This window comes from Epinephelus lanceolatus, chromosome 16 (assembly GCF_041903045.1).
Source record: "Epinephelus lanceolatus isolate andai-2023 chromosome 16, ASM4190304v1, whole genome shotgun sequence".
Taxonomy (NCBI): Eukaryota; Metazoa; Chordata; class Actinopteri; order Perciformes; family Serranidae; genus Epinephelus; species Epinephelus lanceolatus.
In genome coordinates this window covers 26,372,686-26,394,648 of record NC_135749.1, presented here as the reverse complement: position 1 = coordinate 26,394,648, position 21,963 = coordinate 26,372,686, and the positions used below count along the sequence as shown (strand labels likewise).

Below are 21,963 nucleotides of genomic sequence, written 5' to 3'. Positions count from 1 at the left end.
GGGAGTGTAAATACTCAGCTCTTTGCCAACAAGTTCATGAATCAACTTAAAGGGTAACTTTGGTATTTTTCAACCTTGACCCTATTCTTCCATGTTTTTGTGTTGTATTAAACTATTATTGAAATTGGTCCAGTATTGAATGAGACCGCTGCAGCTGGTAGTTATGTAACAGGCTGCAATGTAACCACTCGGGGCAATTATGCACCGCCAATTTACATCCATTAGAAGAGCTTGTTTTTGCCGCTGACGGGCTCAGATTGTTAATCCAAGAGTTTGACAACATTATGGAAAGGATCCCTCCAGAGAACGACCTTGTTGTTGAACCAGAACCAGCCATGAAATCGCCATCACCAAACCCACCAGACACCATTTAAATACATGGAACTTAATTGTCCTTAAACACACTTCATTCAAAGTCAACAGAAACAAAATAAAATACATAGAAGCCGTCTTACATTAAGTCACTGTAGTTTGGTTGAAATAAAACCTTAATTGACCCAGTTAGATGTGAAATTTGTTGGCTCTATACACGCTAACATTGCTGTTAATTTAAATGGCAGTAGCGATTTTGGGGCTGTTTCTGGTTAAATGTAATAATATATATAATATATATATATATATAATATAATAATAATGTTGTCAGACACTTAAAAAGAACACAATCTGAGTCTGTCAGTGGCAAAACAAGCACTTTGTAGCCTGTTTCCCTGCTGCCAGCTGCAGCCTCTCATTAAATACTGGATTGATCTAAAAAAAATTGTCTCCATTAGTTACTTGGAAACATGGGAAATTCGGGACCAGATTAAAAAATACTGGAGTTGGAGTCTTCAAAAGGTCACGGTGTGTCAATGTTAAAAAAATAAAACCAGTTATTGCAGGTTTAACGATCCTGGAAAGAGTTGTTGCTGTTGCTGTTTTGAAAGATAACCAGAAGTTTATTTTTCAGACTGACATAAAGCTTGACCCTGTGGCTCAGCTGTAATGATAAAACAGGAGAGGCACAAACTGGGCCTAATTGATTCATTTCTGCATATTATCTTCCCCTAGCCTCCTTTACGCCTGAGTCAGGTGAAGCTGGATGAGACTGACACGAAGATGACGTTCAGCATGTCTCAACCAGTGCTTGACACCAGCGATAAATTTGACATCCCTTCTCCTCCCCCTGTGGCCACAAACCAGTCAGAATCATACTTCACTATCTCTAAACAATCAGAGTCGAATGTTGATATAAACATCCACCCAGAAGCAAAGGAGCCTCTGACGAACGGTTCCAATCTTTCTGCTGTACGCGAGGAACTGCAGAAAGCACCAATCGCCACCATCCCGGAGCTGCAGTTGGATAATCTAGAGTCATTAGAGGAGAACGAGAACATTCCTGTTTATGATAACTCCAATCCATCTGAACCTACGACTCTTACAGAAATGACCTTTGCTGTCAACGACCAGTCTGAACCTATACTTTCAGATAGCCAGCCTCTAATCGTGCCTGACACCTCAAATGACAAAGTAGCAGTTGCTGAGTCAGTCTCCCTGAGCAACGGTCCATGTGATAATGACATCCTCCAGCAGTCTCACAAGACAACAGAAATCTCTCTTACTGAAACCAGCAGAGATGCATTATCATACCATCAACCTGATGCCCCTGACACAGCTGACAGTACAGCTCAAAACGTTGAACTGTCCTTGGCAAGTGTTGACTCCAAAATTGACGCCACAATTATGGAGTCAACCCCTGTTCTTCATGCTGACAACTCAACTCTCAGTGCAGATTCTGCGTCTGTCCATCAAGAAGTCTCAATTTCTCGCACTGAGGGATCTACTCCCGAAACTGCCACAACTGTCACAGCAACCTCCACTGTTCGCGAAGAGAAGAGTACTCAACCTGTCAGTCAAACCGCAATTTATGGAGAGTTGTATGACTCACTTCTCCCCCAGAGTCTTATCTTGGAGGTAGTGTCATCCATCTCAAACCCTCCATCTCAAATTCGTACAGAGACAAGACATCTTAGCACCAGCTCAGAACCCATCTTGGTAAAAACCCTAAATGAACATCACACAGAAACAAATGTTATTTACTCCCACCTGTCAACATCACGTGAGCTTTACTCTTCTCCTGGCAAAATGAGTAATGCCACAGGTGGTTATACTAACAATAATGCCACCTTCAGCGAGAGTAAGGTGATTCCTGTTACCTCCAGATTTATGTCTAACGAAACTTCTACTGCTTTTCAGCCTCAAAGAAACACAGATATCTACAGCAGATATCTAACTTCCCCTCTTAATTCATCTTATAAACCAGCTGACAGTGGTAACATTCCACACTCAACACTGACTCGCTCCCTTTCAGAGGTGAAATCGGACAGTGTTAGCCTCATTCAAGACAATGTCAGCTCAGTTTCTGTTGTTCAAAGCCCTGCCCCTCCTGCCTCTGACGATGTAATGTCCCAAGAGGCAGATGCTCAGGTTACTGACTCCAAACGGAGAGCGATCCTCGTCAAAGAGTTAGTCACAGAAGAGGTGAGCTCAGATCCTGTCTGTCCCTCTCCTGCACCTGAAAAAATGAGTTCAACAGAGGGTCTTGAGATAAAAATTGAAAAAAGGCAGAGCTTTTCTGCACATTCTGGACTGGCGTCTGGGTCTGACAGGGCTTTAAGTCCAGCATATCTGAGCATGGGATCAGATGATGGTAGTGCTACGGAGATCTACTACAGTGCCGAAGAGGACAACGCAGAGGAGTACACGGTGGATGAAAGAAAAGAAAGCCACGTGGTAGATGTTGTGAAAGAGGCCGGGCTGCGTGAGCAGATTCCACAAAAGGAAGAGATCGCAGAAAGCAGGATAAAAAACAGAGAAGAGGGAGAATTTAGGGTGGTGATTGTTAAAACGCAGAGTGAGGAGGATATAATAGGCAAGGAACAAGAGAAAGTGGATCTCAATAGCCGATTTGAAGTTCAACAACAAGTAAGATGTCAGAGGTCAGAAGATAAGGTGCCCCAGATTATAACATCTAGGTTTCTTGTCGGCAGTGATGCAAAGAGTCAAGAGAAAGAAGAAGCAGCTACAGTGTCACCACAGGTGAAAGAAGACAGGAAGGAGGAGACAAAGGAGAAGTTACCTGCCACACTGGACAACACAGAGAAAAGCAAGGATGTAGAGGTGTACAAGGTGGATGAAAGAAAAGAAAGCAGCGTGGCAGATGTTGTGAAAGAAGCCGGGCTGCGTGAGGGGATTCCACAAAAGGAAGAGATCGCAGAGAGCGGGATAAGAAAGACAGAAGAGGGAGAATTTAGGGTGGTGACTGCTAAAACACAGAGTGAAGAAGTTAAATTAGGCAACAAAGAAGAAAAATTGGATCTCAATAGCCGAACTGAAGTGCAACAACAAGCAAGAGGTCAGAGGTCAGAAGATAAGGTGCCCCGGATTATAACATCTAGGTTTCTTGTCAGCAGTGACACAAAGAGTCAAGAGAAAGAAGAAGCAGCTACAGTGTTGCCACAGGTGAAAGAAGACAAGAAGGAGGAGACAAAAGAGAAGCTACCTACCACACTGGACAACACAGAGAAAAGCAAGGATGTAGAGGTGTACAAGGTGGATGGAAGAAAAGAAAGCCGCGTGGCAGATGTTGTGAAAGAGGCCGGGCTGCGTGAGGAGATTCCACAAAAGGAAGACATTGCAGAAAGCGGGATAAGAAAGACAGAAGAGGGAGAATTTAAGGTGGTGATTGCTAAAACCCAGAGTGAGGAAGGTAAATTAGGCAAAGAAGAAGAAAAATTGGATCTCAATAGCCGAACTGAAGTGCAACAACAAGTAAGAGGTCAGAGGTCAGAAGATAAGGTGCCCCGGATTATAACATCTAGGTTTCTTGTCGGCAGTGACACAAGGAGTCAAGAGAAAGAAGTAGCAGCTACAGTGTTGCCACAGGTGAAAGAAGACAAGAAGGAGGAGAGAAAGCAGAATGTACCTGCCACACTGGACAACACAGAGAAAAGCAAAGACGTAGAGGTGTACAAGGTGGATGGAAGAAAAGAAAGCCGCGTGGCAGATGTTGTGAAAGAGGCCGGGCTGCCTGAGGAGATTCCACAAAAGGAAGACATTGCAGAAAGCAGGATAAAAAAGACAGAAGAGGGAGAATTTAAGGTGGTGACTGCTAAAACACAGAGTGAGGAAGGTAAATTAGGCAAAGAAGAAGAAAAATTGGATCTCAATAGCCGAACTGAAGTGCAACAACAAGTAAGAAGTCAGAGGTCAGAAGATAAGGTGCCCCGGATTATAACATCTAGGTTTCTTGTTGGCAGTGACACAAAGAGTCAAGAGAAAGAAGTAGCAGCTACAGTGTTGCCACAGGTGAAAGAAGACAAGAAGGAGGAGAGAAAAGAGAAGCTACCTACCACACTGGACAATGCAGAGAAAAGCAAGGATGTAAAAGTGAACAAGGTGGATGAAAGAAAAGAAAGCCGCGTGGCAGATGTTGTGAAAGAGGCCGGGCTGCGTGAGGAGATTCCACAAAAGGAAGAGATTGCAGAAAGCGGGATAAAAAAGACAGAAGAGGGAGAATTTAAGGTGGTGACTGCTAAAACACAGAGTGAAGAAGTTAAATTAGGCAACAAAGAAGAAAAATTGGATCTCAATAGCCGAACTGAAGTGCAACAACAAGTAAGAGGTCAGAGGTCAGAAGATAAGGTGCCCCGGATTATAACATCTAGGTTTCTTGTCAGCAGTGACGCATGGAGTCAAGAGAAAGAAGTAGCAGCTACAGTGTTGCCACAGGTGAAAGGAGAGAGGGAGGAGGAGAAAAAGGAGGAGTTACCTGCCACACCGGTTCAGCAGGTGAACACACTGATGGTATGTGACTTTGCTCCACCTTCCAGCAAGCCACATGGGCAGGGAGAGGGGTCGGAGGGAAACTGGACCGCGGAATTGGAAACAGAAGACCCCCCTAATGGAGGGAAGCAACTCCCAAGCCAGAAGACACAATATCTGTCTCACAAAGACACTGTGATTTCTGAATACATGCATGCCGTTTCCAGTCACACAAGAAAGGAAGACACGATCACACCCAGATTAAGAGAGGCAGAAGAGCAAGTTTCCCTAACTGCACAGGCAGATAAAATAGGTGAAGAGAGCAAAGACAGCACAGGAACAGGCAGTGTCACTACAGCAAGTGCAGTCACAGATACGTCTGCTGGAGTAAAGGTTGTCACGGGCACTTTGACACATAGCACCGAGCTGCAATCAGATGCCACAGAGACTGAACACAATAGGGCTCCACAGAGTAGTGAGTGGGTGGATGCAATTACTCAGAGCACAGACAGAACCAGGACGGTGCAGGAGCAGGTGGCAGTCGAGCTGTCAACACCAAATGTAGACACACGGCGTCCTGACACCAAAGCTGCTGAGAGCCTATCGGAGAGACACCAGCATCCAGCAGAAGCCCAACCCGACCTGAATCAGGGGTAAGTGGAGTCTTCGCATTTTTTTTTTTTTTTTAAAAGATTTGTTGTTTGAGTCCAGGGCTGCAGGCATGCTGGATTTGAAGCTCAACATAGCACGTGAATGAACAAGTTATTTTAAACTTCCTTAACGGTGTGTGTAATTGACAGTTTGCCGTCAAGTTTAGGGGGCATTAAGAGAAAGTGTAAGTGAGATGTGTTTAATATTTGAATGCTGTCATTTAGGAACCTGCAGCCCTGTAGCTTCTGGAATGTGCAACATGTAGCCTGAGGGGTATGTCAGACATATAAGCAAGCAGTGATTTCTTAATGTTGAGCAATGTACTTGTGCAGCCATGATAATACACTTTTAATGGGTAACTTTGTCTGTGTGGTCATCTGATAAGGCCCCTGACCGTTCAACATTTCCACTGATAAAGGAAAAATGTCAGCGCTGGATGAGCTGAATTGTTTACTAGCAGAGCTGTCTACATACCTGTGCAGATCTGAACACACCCTTTTTAATGCACCACATGTTAAGTGATCACTGTCACATACCCTCAGGCCTGTGGCATGACTCAGATCAGCTAATCCAAGCAGCATGGGCAGTCCACAGATCACGTCATGATCCACATGCAGTGCAAAGTTAGTCCATTCCATTAGTTAAACCTGAGCTATCACTCAGTTCAGTGAGAGTACAGCATTGATTTGTGGGGGTGTAACAACACAGTCAGTTCACAATGATTCCCTACTTGCTTCTCACAAGGTACAAAATGCAATCAATATAATCTTTTAAGTAACCATAAATGAATCAGATTTTAATAAGCACATTATCCCCAAAAACAAGGGCTTCAACTAATGATTATTTTTCAACAGAATCACGAGAGACCCCATGAGACGGTATTATCATGATGCTTAATTCAAGATACAATATTACTGTGATTCTAAATGTTTGTGATACACTGAGTAATGCTATAACACATATTACTATATACTGCAATTTATTACCCTTTTCACTTGCAAATTATGTCTCATAGATCTGTTTTAATCTAATCTATCTAATAAGATACATTTTTTATCACAGCAAAATGTATAAAGTGGACTGAAAAAGAAATTGATTTTATTATTCTTATTATTACTTCAGTAGACTAAAGGTTTAGTTTGTATTCGCAGTATTAATAATTTATGGAATTATAAATTCGATACTTTGCCTCAGTGTATTGACTCAATATTGCCACCAAAATATCATTACACTATGCTGTATGGCTTTTTCCCCCACCCCTAACATTAATATTCAGTATTGTCAATCTATCATCAATTAACTTCATGTTACAAATAGCAGGAAATACTGATGTGCAAATCACAGGTTCCCCGAGCTCATGATGATGTCCTTAAGTTGTTTGTCCTCTCTGATCAACATTTAAAGATATTCAGCTTACGATACAGACACAGAGAACGGCAGCAAATCCACATATATATCATTTAAATTGGTGGCGATGCATTGTTTCAGCTCTTATCACAATATGGATAAATGCACTACTTCCATGATGCATTCACATAATGGCCACCCTCATTCAAGCTCTGATGGTCAGCTGGTGTGCTTTGCTTTTGGTTAGGACATTAAATACACATAATCTATAACAATAAAGATAGATACAATATAATATAATAGCTACACCAATCAGCCAAAACAATAAAACCTCTGACAGGTGATGTACAGCATTAATTCTTGGGCTCTGACATTCACGTGGTTGCCACCTGACACGCTCCACCCACTTGAACACCAGTGCAGACTAGGTACTCCCCCTTACGGCAGCGGCACTCCCCAGTAGCAGTGGCCGCCCAGCAGCACATTGCGTCATGCCACACCACAAAAACTGCTCTGGAATGGCCCAAGGAATGAGACAGAGACTTCAAGGTGTTGACCCGCCCTCCAAATTCCCCAAATCCCAATCTGATCAAACATCTGTGGGACATGCTGTTACCCCACAGGACTCAAAAGATCTGAAGCTAACGCCCTGGTGTCAGACACCAAGGGACACTCTCCAGAGGTCCTGTGTTCATGCACTGACAGGTCAGAGCCATGTCCAGTCCAAGGAGCACCCACCGTGGATTGGGGTACCTCTGGGGTACCAGCACTTTGCTTAAATGTTCAATCAGATTGGGATCTGGGGTATTTGGAGGCCAGGTTGACGCCTTGAGCTCTTTGTCCTGTTCCTCAGGTCATCTCTGAGCAGTTTTTGTGATGTAGCATGGTGCATTGTCCTGCTGGGGGGGTCACTGCAATCGACAAGTGCCATTGCCATGAGGGAGTTTGGTCTGCAGCGGTGTTCGGGCAGGTGGAGCACGTAAAGTAGCATCCACATGAATGCCAGGACCCAAGGTTTCCCAGCAGTGTTATTCACTTCATCCGCCAGTGGTTTTAATGTTTTGGCTGAACGGTGTATATTATAATAGTATATGGCTATATGACCATGATATGCTTCTGCATGCTTCCCAGCACTATTATCTGCCTCCATCTTCCGAGCCTCCTGCTGCACTGGCATTTAGGTGGACAAATTCAGAATGTTTAGGTCACTCGCAAAGCCTCTGTCTCAGGATCTGCTCGGGGATTCATGCGCTCAGAGTCTGTGTCATGCTTCCAACTTAAACTGTTTCCAGAGTATCCGAGGGACAGCCACACAATAATTGGCTTGCCACTGTTGCAAGTTCAACCTTACTCATAAGATCACAATCCATTTTGGCTCCACGACATGTCCTGACACATGAGGCATTAGGTCTCATGCCAGAATTTTATTAACACATTTATATAACACAGATTTGTTTGGGCTTTGCAGCAACATTTAATCTGAAGCTGGCCTTTGATTATGCTTTTTAATTCACAGGAAGACACTGGAATGTTGCTGTCTTTGGCATAGCAGGACAAACTGCGCGTGTTATTGTGCATTGGCACGTGTTTTCTCGATGCTACTGGTTTGTTTGGTGTGAGTCAAAGTGTTAACAGTTGCTGGCAAAAACCATGACTTCCTATTCCCCTGCCAGATGATGGAGAAGATAAATGTCCAAGATAAGGTTTTCTCAGGAATCTGTGGCGCATGCTGACAGTTGCAGATTTACTGTGACAGCTACATTGTGTAAACACAGCAGGGTCTTAACTGACACAAAGAAAAGCCACTAAAAAGACTTAGGTGGATTTGCATGCCTCACTAGATGTATACTGCATATATACCTACCCTCTATAGTAGTTGAGCTGCTTTGTGACTCGTTGCGCAACAGGTGTTGGTACTCAAATCACTCAAACATTGCTTGTTAAAGTCAGTTTTGCGTAGTACAAACAGTATGACTCCTTATTTAATCCAAGTATGTCAGCTTTTGAGAGGAATGTACGGTGCTATATCTTTAACATTTTTTAAATCACAAGGTGGCAGCAAAGACATGTCTTTTACTTGAGTGGAAGCTGAAGGACTACCAACAGAGAGAAATAGGAGATGGGGCAGGTTCAGCAGATGGGGAGGAAAAGTGCATCTATTGTATAAGTAGAAAAACAACCCCCTTATTTGTTAATAGACAAAAACTAAACACGTAGATCAGAATGAAGAAGCAAATGTAGGTAGTTTCCCATGCCATGGCTTTATATCCTGCTTTTTATTAATGCTTTAAATGGTTTTTGATATGCAAAACAGGTTTGTGCTTTGGTAAAAATGAAAAGAACAAATTTTGTGGAACTGTAAACACGCTGAGCGAAGGTGACTGGTTAAGTCACGGCAAGTAGTGTAGGAATGAATATAAACAAAGAAGGAGTTCTTTTAGTGCTGCATGTCTTTCAACACACTGTATGTTCTTCTGCATTATCATTTTCATAGATGTTTTTCCTCACATAACCTGTCAACAAACTCCTACACTTAAAACAACACAGTTTCTGGTGAACACGTGTTGATGCTTACTAAAAGATGAGGCATTTGGCCGGCTGCACCCATCTTACAGGGTTCTTAGGCAGTGGTGTCATGAGGTGCAACACTGGGCATCTACACAAGATATTTAGTGACTTAGTAATGGTGTTGCCATATTGGGCTACTTTTGATTACTTTAGGCTGGGAATAATAGTGTTGGGCTGGTTGACAAATTTGGGTGTTGTGGGTGTTGGCATGGTTTTGAAACATGCTGTCATATTGCTGTTGTATAGACACAAAGTCAGTAAATGTCATTGTGTCCACTCATATTATTGACTTAATTTGAGAAATATCTGATTGATATAAGTTGTATTCAATTGTTGCTAGAAATAAGGATGGGGCTCACATTTCATCGCAGTATTTGGTCACTTCATTGTGGTTACGCTACAACGCCAAAGGTGCTTTTCGCAATTTGTGTATTTGGTTGTCTGACTACATTCTTTGTGGGTTTCTACTGCCTAGTTATCTAATATTTTATCTTAGCTATTCAATGCAGGTTTCTAGCAAGGTTAGGATTTTGGCTGTTTTTTTTTATCAGGCTATATTTTAAGTGAGTGAGCTGGAAACTGTCAATCTGATATTAGGAACCAACTGTCTAAAGTGTGGAGTGAAGAAACAGATTTTTCCTTCGAATTCCAGCCATTGATGATACAATCTGAAGCCAGTTGAACAACTCTGAGGTTTTTAGTTAGAACTTTGCCACTGACTTTTGTCATTTGTTTTCCTTTCATGTGTGACTGCTTGGCTGTTGACAGGCGTGCTTAAACTCAAGTGGAATGAAAAACTTGTCGAGAATTCTCTGTTGTAAATCAACCTCTGACAGAAGTCATCTTCAAGAAATCGTACATCTTAACACCTGCTTTTACATTCTAAAAACTTCTGCCTGGAGTCTGTCTTGGTTGCTTTTGCAGGGGCTATGCATTTTTCAACACTTATCACTATTCAGACCATCAGAAAAATTCCACTCTTTCATGTTGGATTGTTACCTCAGAGTCACTTTCAGGCTGCTGTTGGACTCTTGACATTCCACCACTTTTTAAGAGAACCATATAATTTCACTAATGTCTGTGTTTTTTATCAGCAGCATTTTAGTAAACAGGACTTTGGTTCTTGTAAATACCTGACCTTTGTGAAAAAGACTATCTTCTGCCATTAAATCTCTGTAGGAGTACTCCATTGATTTAGCATTGAGCTTTCATAAAGTCCCTTTCCCACTGGACAAAAAACCCACTAACTTTTGGCTTTTGTATTTAATGGAAATTTTACAATCGACATTCATTCCTGGGACAAATTATTCTTTGGGAGTCTCAGGTATTTATTGGCTCCAGCTCCGATTGGCTTTGATGGGCAGTAAAGGTAATTCGACAACAGGGTAGACTTGCTAATTTTGGCCCCTTTGTCGGCGCAAGGCAATGACCTGCCGCCACAAAATATCATCCAATATCTGTCCAAGAAGACCTCAAACATCGTTTCAGATTTAGTCTGCACAGAGTTTGACAGAGAGACTAAGTAAGGAAGAGATATTAAAATGCATACTGACTGGTGGCAATGGGAAAGGGTATAACATTGATTCATTCATTTTCCATAACCGCTTATCCTGTCAGGGGTTACAGGGGGCTGGAACGTATCCCAGCTGACACTGGGCGAGAGATACACTCTGGACAGATTGCCAGACTATCACAGGGCTGACATAGAGAAACAGACAACTAATGACGCTCACATTCACACCTACGGCCAATTCAGAATCACCAACCTAAGCTGCATATCTTTGGATTGTGTGAGGAAGCCGGAGTACCCAGAGAAAACCCACACTGACACAGGGAGAACATGCAAACTCCTCACAGAAGGGCTCCCCCACCCCAGGGTTTGAGCCCCCCCACTCCAGGTTCGAACCAGGAACCCTCGTGCTGTGTGGCAACAATGCTAACCACTGCACTACTGTGCTACCTGGGGGGCAGGGTATGATATCTGTCAGGATTAATGCAGCAGAACCAGAGATATCATCTATTTGTATTCCACTAACTCTTCTTCCTTCACAAAACCTGGTGCCTACAGTACCCACAATGCAATTTGAGCACCAAAATCAGTGGAATTCCCCGTAAATGTCAAACTCTAATAACCGTCTGGACAGGACGTTCAGTGCTAATGGTTTATTGTGTGAAGACAACGTTTACAAGGAGTCATACTACTAATACTCTTAATGTATCAATAGATGACGGTGGACCTGTGAATATATGTTGCAAAGCTTGAACCATCCACCTTGAGCTCAGGAAAGCTGCAGGGCTCACTGGTGTTTGCCAGCCAGATAGAACAGTAATAAGTCAAACAGTACACACAGTAAACCTTTCTTAAATCCCCTACAGAGATGTAGAGGGAGAGGAGGCTAAACAAGAAAAACATTCACTCGTCTTTTCCCACTCGTAGATTAATAGAGACAAATCATATATTTATAGACATGCAGACTCAACCAGATCTAAAAGGTTTGTTTTCATCCTCTAATTATGGAAGGAAGTAAACACACTTTGCCCAGTGGCTTTCTGTCAGCTCGTAGCTAGCGCCTGCATGTGTTCTGCCTGCTTGGGTTCATCTATTTCTACAGAACTCTAACTGGCATCCATTCAAAATCAATATTAACAAAGGCCCCACCCTAGATGCACTGTTTCCAGTCTCTCATGTTAATAGCGCTGTGTTCTGAATTTACAACAGTGTTTCTTTTTACTTTTTTAAAAGGGTAAATATGTTTAGCATCAAGCTGCACCTTTTGGTATGCACATGCTTGTCAATCTAAGATAAGATAAGATAAGATAAACCTTTATTGAACCACAGAGGGGAAATTTGTGCAGGTAAACAGAGAGAGTACAAGAATAAATAACTAGATGCACCGCAGCGTGTTTCAGAAGCATCACTAAAGCATCTCTTAAGCGTCTATTAAACGTCTCAGAAACTAATAAAAGTACACACCTAGTCTGCTAAGAGCTGCTGCATGTTTCACAACGAGCACTGTATGCAAAAAAATAGCCTACGCTGTAATTATGAGGATGAATGCTAACTAACTAAAACACAACCACAAATCTTTGATCTATTCTATTCTATCTGAAATGCTCCTGCTGTGGTATGATGCTGTGTGGAGGATGGAACAGAACTAGGTTGCAGCTGAAGCTGCGTGCGGTGGAATTGTCCCTCCCCACTCCATTACAGTGAAGATGGCGGCGAAGGTAACAAAAAAATAAGGGATTTAGTCAGGTCTTGAAGTGCCTAACCTCAGTGAATCATAACTAAAGTATTGAATTAGTCAAAATGAGACCAAACTTTTCTATTGATTTCAATTTTTTGAGCTACAACGAAGGCCAAACTGTGGCCTGCAACAGATGGTATTGTTCTTAGCCATGTTGATTTCTGAAAACCCTGCTGCCCTTACCGGCTGATTAACAAGAGTGAAGAGTCAATGACGATTAAAACAGTCAATAAAACACGTTTTTCAGTAATTGGGAATCGCCCCAACCACTAGAGCTCCTCGAACATAAATGTGCACACAAAATATTAGGCTGATTAGTCCAGTAGTTTGTGAGATGAGCAGCGAACAGACTCATACACACATTCACACACACAGCCAAACACATGATACGCATGACAGAGTTTTTCTGTTTTCTGTTTCTGTTTTCTGTTTCTGTTTCTGTTTCTGTTTTCTGTTTTCTGTTTCTGTTTTTCTGTTTTTCTGTTTTCTGTTTTTCTGTTTTTCTGTTTTCTGTTTTTCTGTTTTATATTACATCTCTAAATTAAAACAGAAAAACTCTGTCATGATACGCATGACAGAGTTTTTCTGTTTTAATTTAGAGATGTAATATAAATATAATATAGAATGCAATGCATAATGCACGGTTTAAAATGATAAATTATGGCGGTATGTAGTATTAAATATGGTATAAGGTAAAACGTAATAATATAATATGTAGGACAACAATATGACATAGGATACAATAGAATGGTATATCAAATATAACAATATAAAACACTGTAGAAAACATAGTGTGGGTCCAATATAGTACAATACAGTGAATGTAATATATCAAATGTAGTCTAGCAGAAACATAGTATAATATATAACAGAATATTCTGCGACCTAGATGCCTTAACAGGGGAGATTTAAAACAAATGGATGGGTTTGCTAGTGTGTATACTGGCTACATTCAAACATAGTTTTCTCACTGAGGGGGGGAGATAAAACAGAAAAGTATTTTTAGGCTGTTAATCAGTACAAAAAGAAGAGTTAAACATTTACTAAGAAAGGAAGCAGATGTTATTTTTTAATCCTCTGAGCTACACAACCAGGCGAGACAGATCTGCAAATTATACCATGCTCATACATAATTACATGGGATCTTTTCCTTTAATGTGCAACGCTCACATTCCACCCGTGTGTCACTATGTACTAGTACATATGGACTCAGGCTCCATGTTGGGGCTGGTACAAGTTTTAGCACATGGGTGTGTGTGTGTGGATCTTGATTTACGGGTGTGTCTGTAGGTTCACATAAAGTCCCTGTACCTACTACTTTATATACTAATGTACTGTGTGTGTGTCTTCCTGTCTCTTTGATAATCACATTTTGTGAGGTGTGATATAATTTGTGTGTTACTGGTGAAGACTATGACATTTAGCTTTGCTGCCAGATCTTGCAGTCCCCTCCAGGGATAGGTGTGGTTCTGTGGTGAGAGAAGCAATGCACTTAGAATGTCACAGAAGGAGCTCTTACCCACCCGGGTGATTGTGGGCGTGATTTCTACTGAGGATGGTGGGAAAAATAGGGCTTTCCCCCTATCCCCAGCAGAAATTAGTTTTAATATTTCAGGTTTACAACCTGCATAACTTATTTCTAAGGTGGATTTACATCTAAATAAATGCAGGAAATTAATAGCATACTCTGATGTTATGTAACTGCTGTAATGACTAGCATATATTTACTTAATTGTGTCCCCAACACTTCTGAAACTGAACCTTTGTGGTGGCTTAGCTGTGACTGTAAGTCACTCTCTTTGTCATTTAGTTGGCAGAAATGTACACACCTTTTGGTGGCTACAGTTTCTGCCCTAGGAAGCGGAAATTTGGAGGCCAAGTATGCACTTTTGTTTGTGTGTGTGTGTGTGTGTGTGTGTGTGTGTTGTGAAGGTGTGTGTTTGGGTACATGCTAATTGGCCAAACACAAAAAGGTGCATAACTTCTAAACAGATTACGCAACATGACCAAAACTTAGAAGAAAGACACACACACAGGGATAGAGAGATACCAGTTGTCAGAGGGAAGCATTGTTGGACTAGTGTTTGTAAGGTTGTGTGTGTAGATGCATAAACAAATGGATGCAAACATGTACATGGTTGCAGCTATTGTGAATTCATGCTTGTTTTTTCTTTAAATGGTTGACAGATTATGTTTCAATCTCTGCCGGTGTGATTTCTAGATTTTTATTTTAAATGAAAGCTAAGGAATAAAGAGTCGCTGCCTTTTGGCTTAAAAGTATCACATTAGAAATGAAGGGTAACTACACTCTTTGTGGTTTAGTGGCTATTTGTTATGTAGATCCAGTCTTGCCTTTGCAGTACAAGAACAAATCAAGCACCATGTTGATCTGATAGTGAAAACTGTCTCTATTCATAGCCTTTTCACTGGATCTGCAGCAACAGTTGTTCAGGTAGTGACTTGTTCTGTGTGGTCAGTGTATGGAGACAAGTGTGTTCAGGGCCAGTGATAATCAAATTTTTTTATCCATGCACTTACTGATGCTTTGCATTGCTATGCATAATCAGCTGGAAAAAGTCCTGCATATATTTCTGCACATTTATGTCTTAATTAATGTCAAATATTTTCAAAGGGATTTTGATTACATTTGTCCTCATTTTTGTTGCAGTGTTCAAATGATTATTTGGCAATAGCAAAAGGAAATACCTGTCTGATTGTGACCTTTAGTTATTTTTTTCTTTTTGTAAAGTAGCAGTTAATGCTGTTAAGTGCTGCACTAAGGCAATTATATTCTCATGACCTTTGAATAATCCAACCCGGGCATTAAGATCATGAGTGCCACCCGTTGGATCACAGTGAGTCACTATATGTGTTCTTCATGTAGTTTCACAACCTTTTCACCTTTTACTGGTAGTCACCCACACAGCCTGTCAAAGCAACACAGCACCTTTTGGCTTATAAGTGAACAGAGTGTATAATCTTACCACTCCTTGAATCGAGTGCAGGGTTCCTATGATCTTTTAAAGGTCAAATGGTTCACTGATGGAGGATCAGCTCGAAATTACTGCTTGACTGAAAGCGTCTTGACATTGACTTTAATGCTTGTTTTTGTGCAGCAAACAATACTGATAGTGATGATTGAGTTTTTACTGTTGTTTAAAGCATGCAGAATTGCTTATAAGATAACAAATAATAGATCTTAATTTCAGCACATACATTTTTATAAAATAAAGAACACCAGTTCTCATAACTTCTACAATCAGATTTTAAGACTTACAAGTCCACAATGAAATAACAAACTCCAGCTTACATGTTTTCAGGCTTTGAGAAAAGGTTTGCAGATATAAACATAAAAAAGCCATTTCATTAAAAAAATTAGACTCTTAAAAATACTTATTTTCTTTCTCACCTGTAGGACTATTTATCAATTTAAATTGTTTTGGTGTGAGCTTGCGTGTGTTGAGGATATCCGCTGTAAGAATGCCTGCCTTCTCTCAAAAGCAGAGGATAAACTGGTTACCAGTCTGGTAATTGGCCATTGGCTTTAAAATGCCAAGCTTGACTCATTTGACTGTTGCCTCATTTTCATTGCTTATAATTGTGGTCATGATGCTCCTGTGTTATTAAAGGCCATATTTTATTTATGAATGATGATGACTCATGACTTGGCATACATACATTTCTCTCTGCATGTCTCAAAGTGCCAAAAACGCAGCAATGTCTCTTTCCAGAAATCATGACCCGGTTACTCAAGATAATCCACAGACCTTGTTGTGAGCAGTTTCATGTAGGACCTATTTTCTTTCAACAGAACTACAGCCGCCAACTGTATCACAGCGCAGAAGGAAGCGTGCATCCAATGCTAGCTAACCTAGCACCACTGACCTAGCTAACATTACAGCTTAGCAAAGAAGGACGCCATTAATGTTTACACCTTGCGCTGTCACAAGCTTGAGCCTCTCGTCCATGAGTAGATGCACGCTTCCTTTGCACTGTGATATGGTTGGCGGGTGTAATTCAGTAGAAAGAAAATAGTTTCCACATGAAACTGCTCACAACAAGGTCTGTTTGTTTATCTTGAATAGCTGATTTATTTTAAATGTACTTTCAAATGCTTTGAGCACCATAAGCCGAGTGCCATCTAGTTCCATTATACTGAAGAGAAGGCAGACATCTCTACAGCCGATATCTCCAACACTATACACCAAAACAATGTAGACTGATAAATAGCACTACAGGTAAGAGAGAAATTACATGTTTTCAACTTTGGGGTGAACTGTCCCTTTAAGTCATAGAAGTACAGTACTGATGAAAATTGGACTCACCTTTGAATCTGACAGCCTTAATAACAAGATGATGAATACCCCCCTTTTGCCTCTGGGTGAAGCATGTTATATAACATGTAATTCAGGATCATTTTAGATTAAGAAGTATTCCAGCTGTTTGGTACTGCATTTTGAAACACTCGGGGGACTTGTGAGAGACACATAAGCAGCAGAGGCCAAGATATCCAGATGTTTAGTCCCTAGTATGGATCAAACTCAAAAAAAAAAACCCACTAGGTACAACAATTCCCATAATTCAACGAGCAGCTGGAGTTTGGAAAGTTTCCTCCAGAGTCTCAGAAATCACAACACAAGTGTTTTCACAGGTTTTAATATTCATGTTAATATACATCTGATAACTCTCACAATGGAGTCTATAAAATCTCACACAGCCAACTATGTAGCAGCTCAGTTTATGGATGCTCTTATCTGGTGTCTCTTTGCTTGCATTTGGAAGTGTGGGTAACTTTGCTCAGCAAGTGTGTGCTGACTTGGAAACACAGGACAAGGAAAAAGCACAATGCTATGCTAAAGGGTTCACTTAGCTTGGTTTATATGCTGTAAATGGAGTGTTGACTGAGTAACCTTTAACTGTCAGCTGACTGCACTTTGCTAATATGATTGCTTCATAACTTTGTTGGCACAGATAATAGTGAATCCAGCTGTCTCTTTTTTTGCTGCATTGCTTCAAACCCCATCCAGTTTCTACAAGATAGTTCTTATTCTTTAAACCATTATATGTCAGTGCAGATTAGAAATTAGTCAAAAGCTGTTGCAATTATGAGGCCTTTCTAAACTGTATTTGACATTGCATGCCAGTCAAGATACTCAAAGTTGCTTTGTATGATTTGCATGAATGGCATTGCACGGCCACCACACCCTGAAGGCACCGCAGTACTCGATACACAGTGGATTTGTTACCATTGTTAAATCAGACTTGCTCTGCCTTTTCTGTTTTGTCATCTTTGCCTGTTTGTCTTTTTCTCTGTTTATTCAGGTCCCTGACAGCGTCAAGGACGCCCACAGCAGCTTCAGAAGTACTTGCTTCAGAAAGTCAGCCGACTGAAGCTGACAAGGAATTGGTAGACGAAATGAATTCAGGCTACAGCAGCCTGAGCACCAAACTGTCCCTAAAGACTTCATCTCCCCCTAAAGAAGATGAATCTAAAACTCGTTTCCGCAAGGTATCCCTGGTGAATGAGACCGATACCACTGAGGTCAGCGAGGATGCAGTGGATGTCAGCAAAACGAGCACCACTGTCACTGAATCAAACGGAACAGATACCAGCTCAGACTTCAAATGGAAAAATAGATTTGAGGGAGTTTCTCAGTATAGACCATACAAAACAGAGTTTTCCTCCTTTACTGATTCTATGAGTTACAGAGTGTCTGACACTGACACCAGTCCCTCCCTCTCCTCCTCCTCTTCTGCTCTCCCCGAGGCTACAGCATACAAACATCTCAGCAACGCCTATTCCTCCCCCTCCTCCTCCCCCGCTCCAGACGAACACACTACCCTTGGCAACAGGCTGAGTGACAGGACCACAGTTTATCTGAGATATGAGAGCGAGCCAGCAGAAGCACCAAAGGATGAGTGGAGGAGGAGTTTAGTGGAGCAGGAGGAGCCTGCTGCACCTGCAGCTCAAAGAGAGGGACAGAGAGAGCGAGGGGCAGAGTCAGAGAGGATAAAGTCACACTGGGACTCACACGAGCTCCCTGTGTCCAGCCTCTCCTCTGCTCAACAAACCAGCCACGACGTTGTTGACAGTTTCAAGAAAGAAGACGACGACGACTCATCCCGTTTTACTGGAGTGTTTACGGCCACACTGGTGGAGCTGGTCTCCGAACCTGCAGCTCCTCCCTCCACTCCCCCAGGCACCCCCGAGGAAGACTCCCCCAGCCAGTTTGACATGGATAGCTTGGTGGATACCCTGAAGAGCATGGGACCCTCCCTGAGGCCCAGGAACATAGGGCCACGTGCGCCTGCTCCAGTTCTCATTTCCTCCCTGCCGCCAATAGTGGAGGATGCTCCCAGCCCTATCACCGCTGACATCCCTGGTCTCCTAAGTCCCACAAAAAAGATGGAAGCAATTAACAACCCAGCCGAGTCCCTCAAAGGACTGTACACTCTGCCTGCTGACCTGGGACTGAAGAAGACCTCCAACAGAGACACTCGTTCACCTCTGGAACTGATGAAGCAGAGCCAGCAGGTAGAGAACATTCAGACACTAATGCTTTGTTAAAACTGTCATATCTCCAAAATGCAGCAAAAAGTAGAGTGACATGGTTACCAAAAAATAAAAGCAAAAAAAAAAACATTAGATTTTTCTGGTATGTAAGTTTGACAGCTCTTTAAACGTTTGCCTTAATTCCAAAAACAACATATGTTTTCACTCATACCTCTTAGGTCTATCCTAAGTAACACGGGACAGAGTGTGCTTTATTTGCGTTTTCAATTTGCATAAAAAAGAGCTGGAAATGCCGAAAGTAGAAAAAGTACAAATAAAATAAAAATGAAAAACATAAAGGGTTGAAACAAACATTGATTCACTCTTCTTTTTTTTTGCATATTTGCTGGTGATTGAGTTCAAATTTGCGCTACATCAAACTTCGAAGTTGGTCACTTTTTGTTTTTTAATTTGAATGCACTATTCTGGAATGGAAACTCAGCTAGATTTTGGCAATTAGTGACTACATTTTTTAATCCAGTTTTTTCAAAGCTGTCAGCCCCATAATCAAAATTCCCCTCCATAATAGTGTAGTGGAGGCAAAAAAGCCTTGGCAAATAAAACCAAAACAATCAGCATGCCTAGATATGTTTTTAATGTTCATAAGAACATGTGTTTTTGTTTGTTTGTCTTTGTAATACTGGTGAATCGACCCTCTAACTTATCACTATACTCACTGCCTGTGCTCACCTGCAGGACCTGCCGCAGCCTGGAACAAGAGGCCTGAACTTGCCCCAGAGAGCATCTGCTACCAACAGTATAGTAATGAGAAAATCCTCTGACTCTTCTCCTGAGGAATTAAAATCCCCAGTGCTGAATGGAAATGGACTACTTCCATCCTCTACAACTGGCTCTCGCCTGGACAGCAGTGTCATCTTTGGAAGCCACAGGTCAGCTTCCATAGATCAGCCTTTAGAAAACGGGAAGGCCCATCGCTCACTCTTCCGCACCAGCTCGCTGCCTGAAACTGGGCCTTTAAAGGATCGCATGAGTATGGGACCGAAGGAGCTCGGTGACCAGAGCACTGAACCAGCAGGGTCCCGCTTTGACCGCTTTTCCTTCCTATTGAACTCCTCACCCTCAGCGAGCTCCTTGACCGGGTCTGAAGACTCCACTCGTATAAGCCGGCCTCCACTGCTGGGCATGGGCTCGCCGCCCTCCAGCAACAGTCCCACACGCCTCCTCAGCCCCACTGGATCCATAGACCTCCAGAGGCCGTTCACCACCACAGACTCCCCCTTATCTGTGTTTGGCCAGACACAGGGACTGGGGATGGGGATGGGCGTAGGTGCTGGGGTACTCAGCCCTCCCATCCTGCAGAGAAGCTTCAGTAATGAGGGCATTGCGGGGGTCCAGCAGACTCCATTGTTCAGCAGTTTGCATGGAGTGTCTTCGTTCCAGAGCCAAGAAGTTGAGACTGAGAGGACTTTAGCAGTAAAATATAGGGCCTTCCCTGATGCTTATGTGAGTATTACAAATATTTTTTTATTTAATTTCACTAATAAGTATTGTTGTTATTATTGCTTACATCGCATTTAAATGTAAAACAATTCAGAAGACATATGTCTTAATCAGATAAAGTGACACGAGTTGCGCAAGCTTGATGTTGCTGAGGAGATGGGGATCTTTGTAATTAGTAATATCGCTACATGTCACAGGCATAAGCACAAACATTGAATGAGAACAGCCTGACCATGCACACTTCTGTTGAAGGCTGTGTGAGGCTTAAAATGGTAGCTACATCTAAAGTAAGAAAGAAGATCCTCTACGCATATCTGCCTTTGTACAATATCTGTGTTTACTTTATGTCGGCAGCTCTTGGCCTTTCTCTCAGGTCTGTTCTCATCGCTGCTGTAAAAAGGACAAACAGCAGGTTCAGGTTACAATAGGTGAGAGAGATGACTCCATGTGTGGTTTGTTGTGCACACAGGAAAAGTCCTTCTTTGTGTGGCTTTTATTGGTGTCCATATACCTTCACATACTGTAACATGTACAGAGCTTATTGCTTTAAATAAAGTGCATCAGTGGTGTGGGAATGTTTCCTTAGTAGTCATGCAGTAGACAAAAATGCAGTTTGTCGGATCCAGACTCCAGCTGTCAGGTTCATGCTCTTCTTCTAAGCATCACTGAAAAGGGTGTGTATCCACTCTTGTTTTCACGCATGTACGCACTTGTTCTCACATGCAAGCATTCATGCGAAGGGTTTAACTGATAAGGACATGTCTTAAAATCATTTTTATTGTCAATCGAGAGAACATTTACCTGCACGTGCGCACAGGGCGCTGCACACACTCTCTCTGGCTCTTTTTCATTAATTAATTGTGGCTCACATGGCCACTTTAGCTGTTATTCCCGTTTCACACATTGCAGAAACCTCAAATGTTGATTTCACGCTCAACCGTTAACCATTATAATTAACCATTATACATTGTCAGTGCAGGTATGCCAGCAGTTAGGAAACACAGAAACCGCAGAGCTGACCCCTGAGGGGAGGTTGGGATGTTGCGACAAGCAGTAAAACCAGGTCTTTATATTGTACTTTTTAATGATGTTGTTCTCTGCAGTATATCATCTGTTCATTTTTTTTAAACACATGGCAGTGGTGTTATTTCTGTCTGTGCAAATACAAAAGGAGTGTCAGCTGGATTCTGGAGGTGTAACTGCTCATTAGTCTACAGCTGTCCTGAGTAGTCTTTAAACAAATGTTTGCACAGGGATGTTGGTGTTCAAACAATACTTTGCCCCTGCTGCATTTGGTAGTATGGCTGCAGCAGCTCCATTATCCAGGTCAAAGCA

At 42.0% G+C, this 21,963-nt stretch overlaps 1 protein-coding gene across 1 annotated transcript in view; it reads left to right on the top strand.

Moving 5' to 3' along the window:
- Nucleotides 1-21,963, top strand: part of crybg2 (crystallin beta-gamma domain containing 2) — a 68,550-nt gene that overhangs the window by 23,043 nt on the left and 23,544 nt on the right. Inside the window, exons 4-6 of the mRNA XM_033636917.2 lie at nucleotides 1,048-5,453; nucleotides 17,937-19,149; nucleotides 19,864-20,631. Of these exons, the coding sequence (XP_033492808.2) occupies nucleotides 1,048-5,453; nucleotides 17,937-19,149; nucleotides 19,864-20,631 (6,387 nt within the window). The remainder of the gene's footprint in view (nucleotides 1-1,047; nucleotides 5,454-17,936; nucleotides 19,150-19,863; nucleotides 20,632-21,963) is intronic.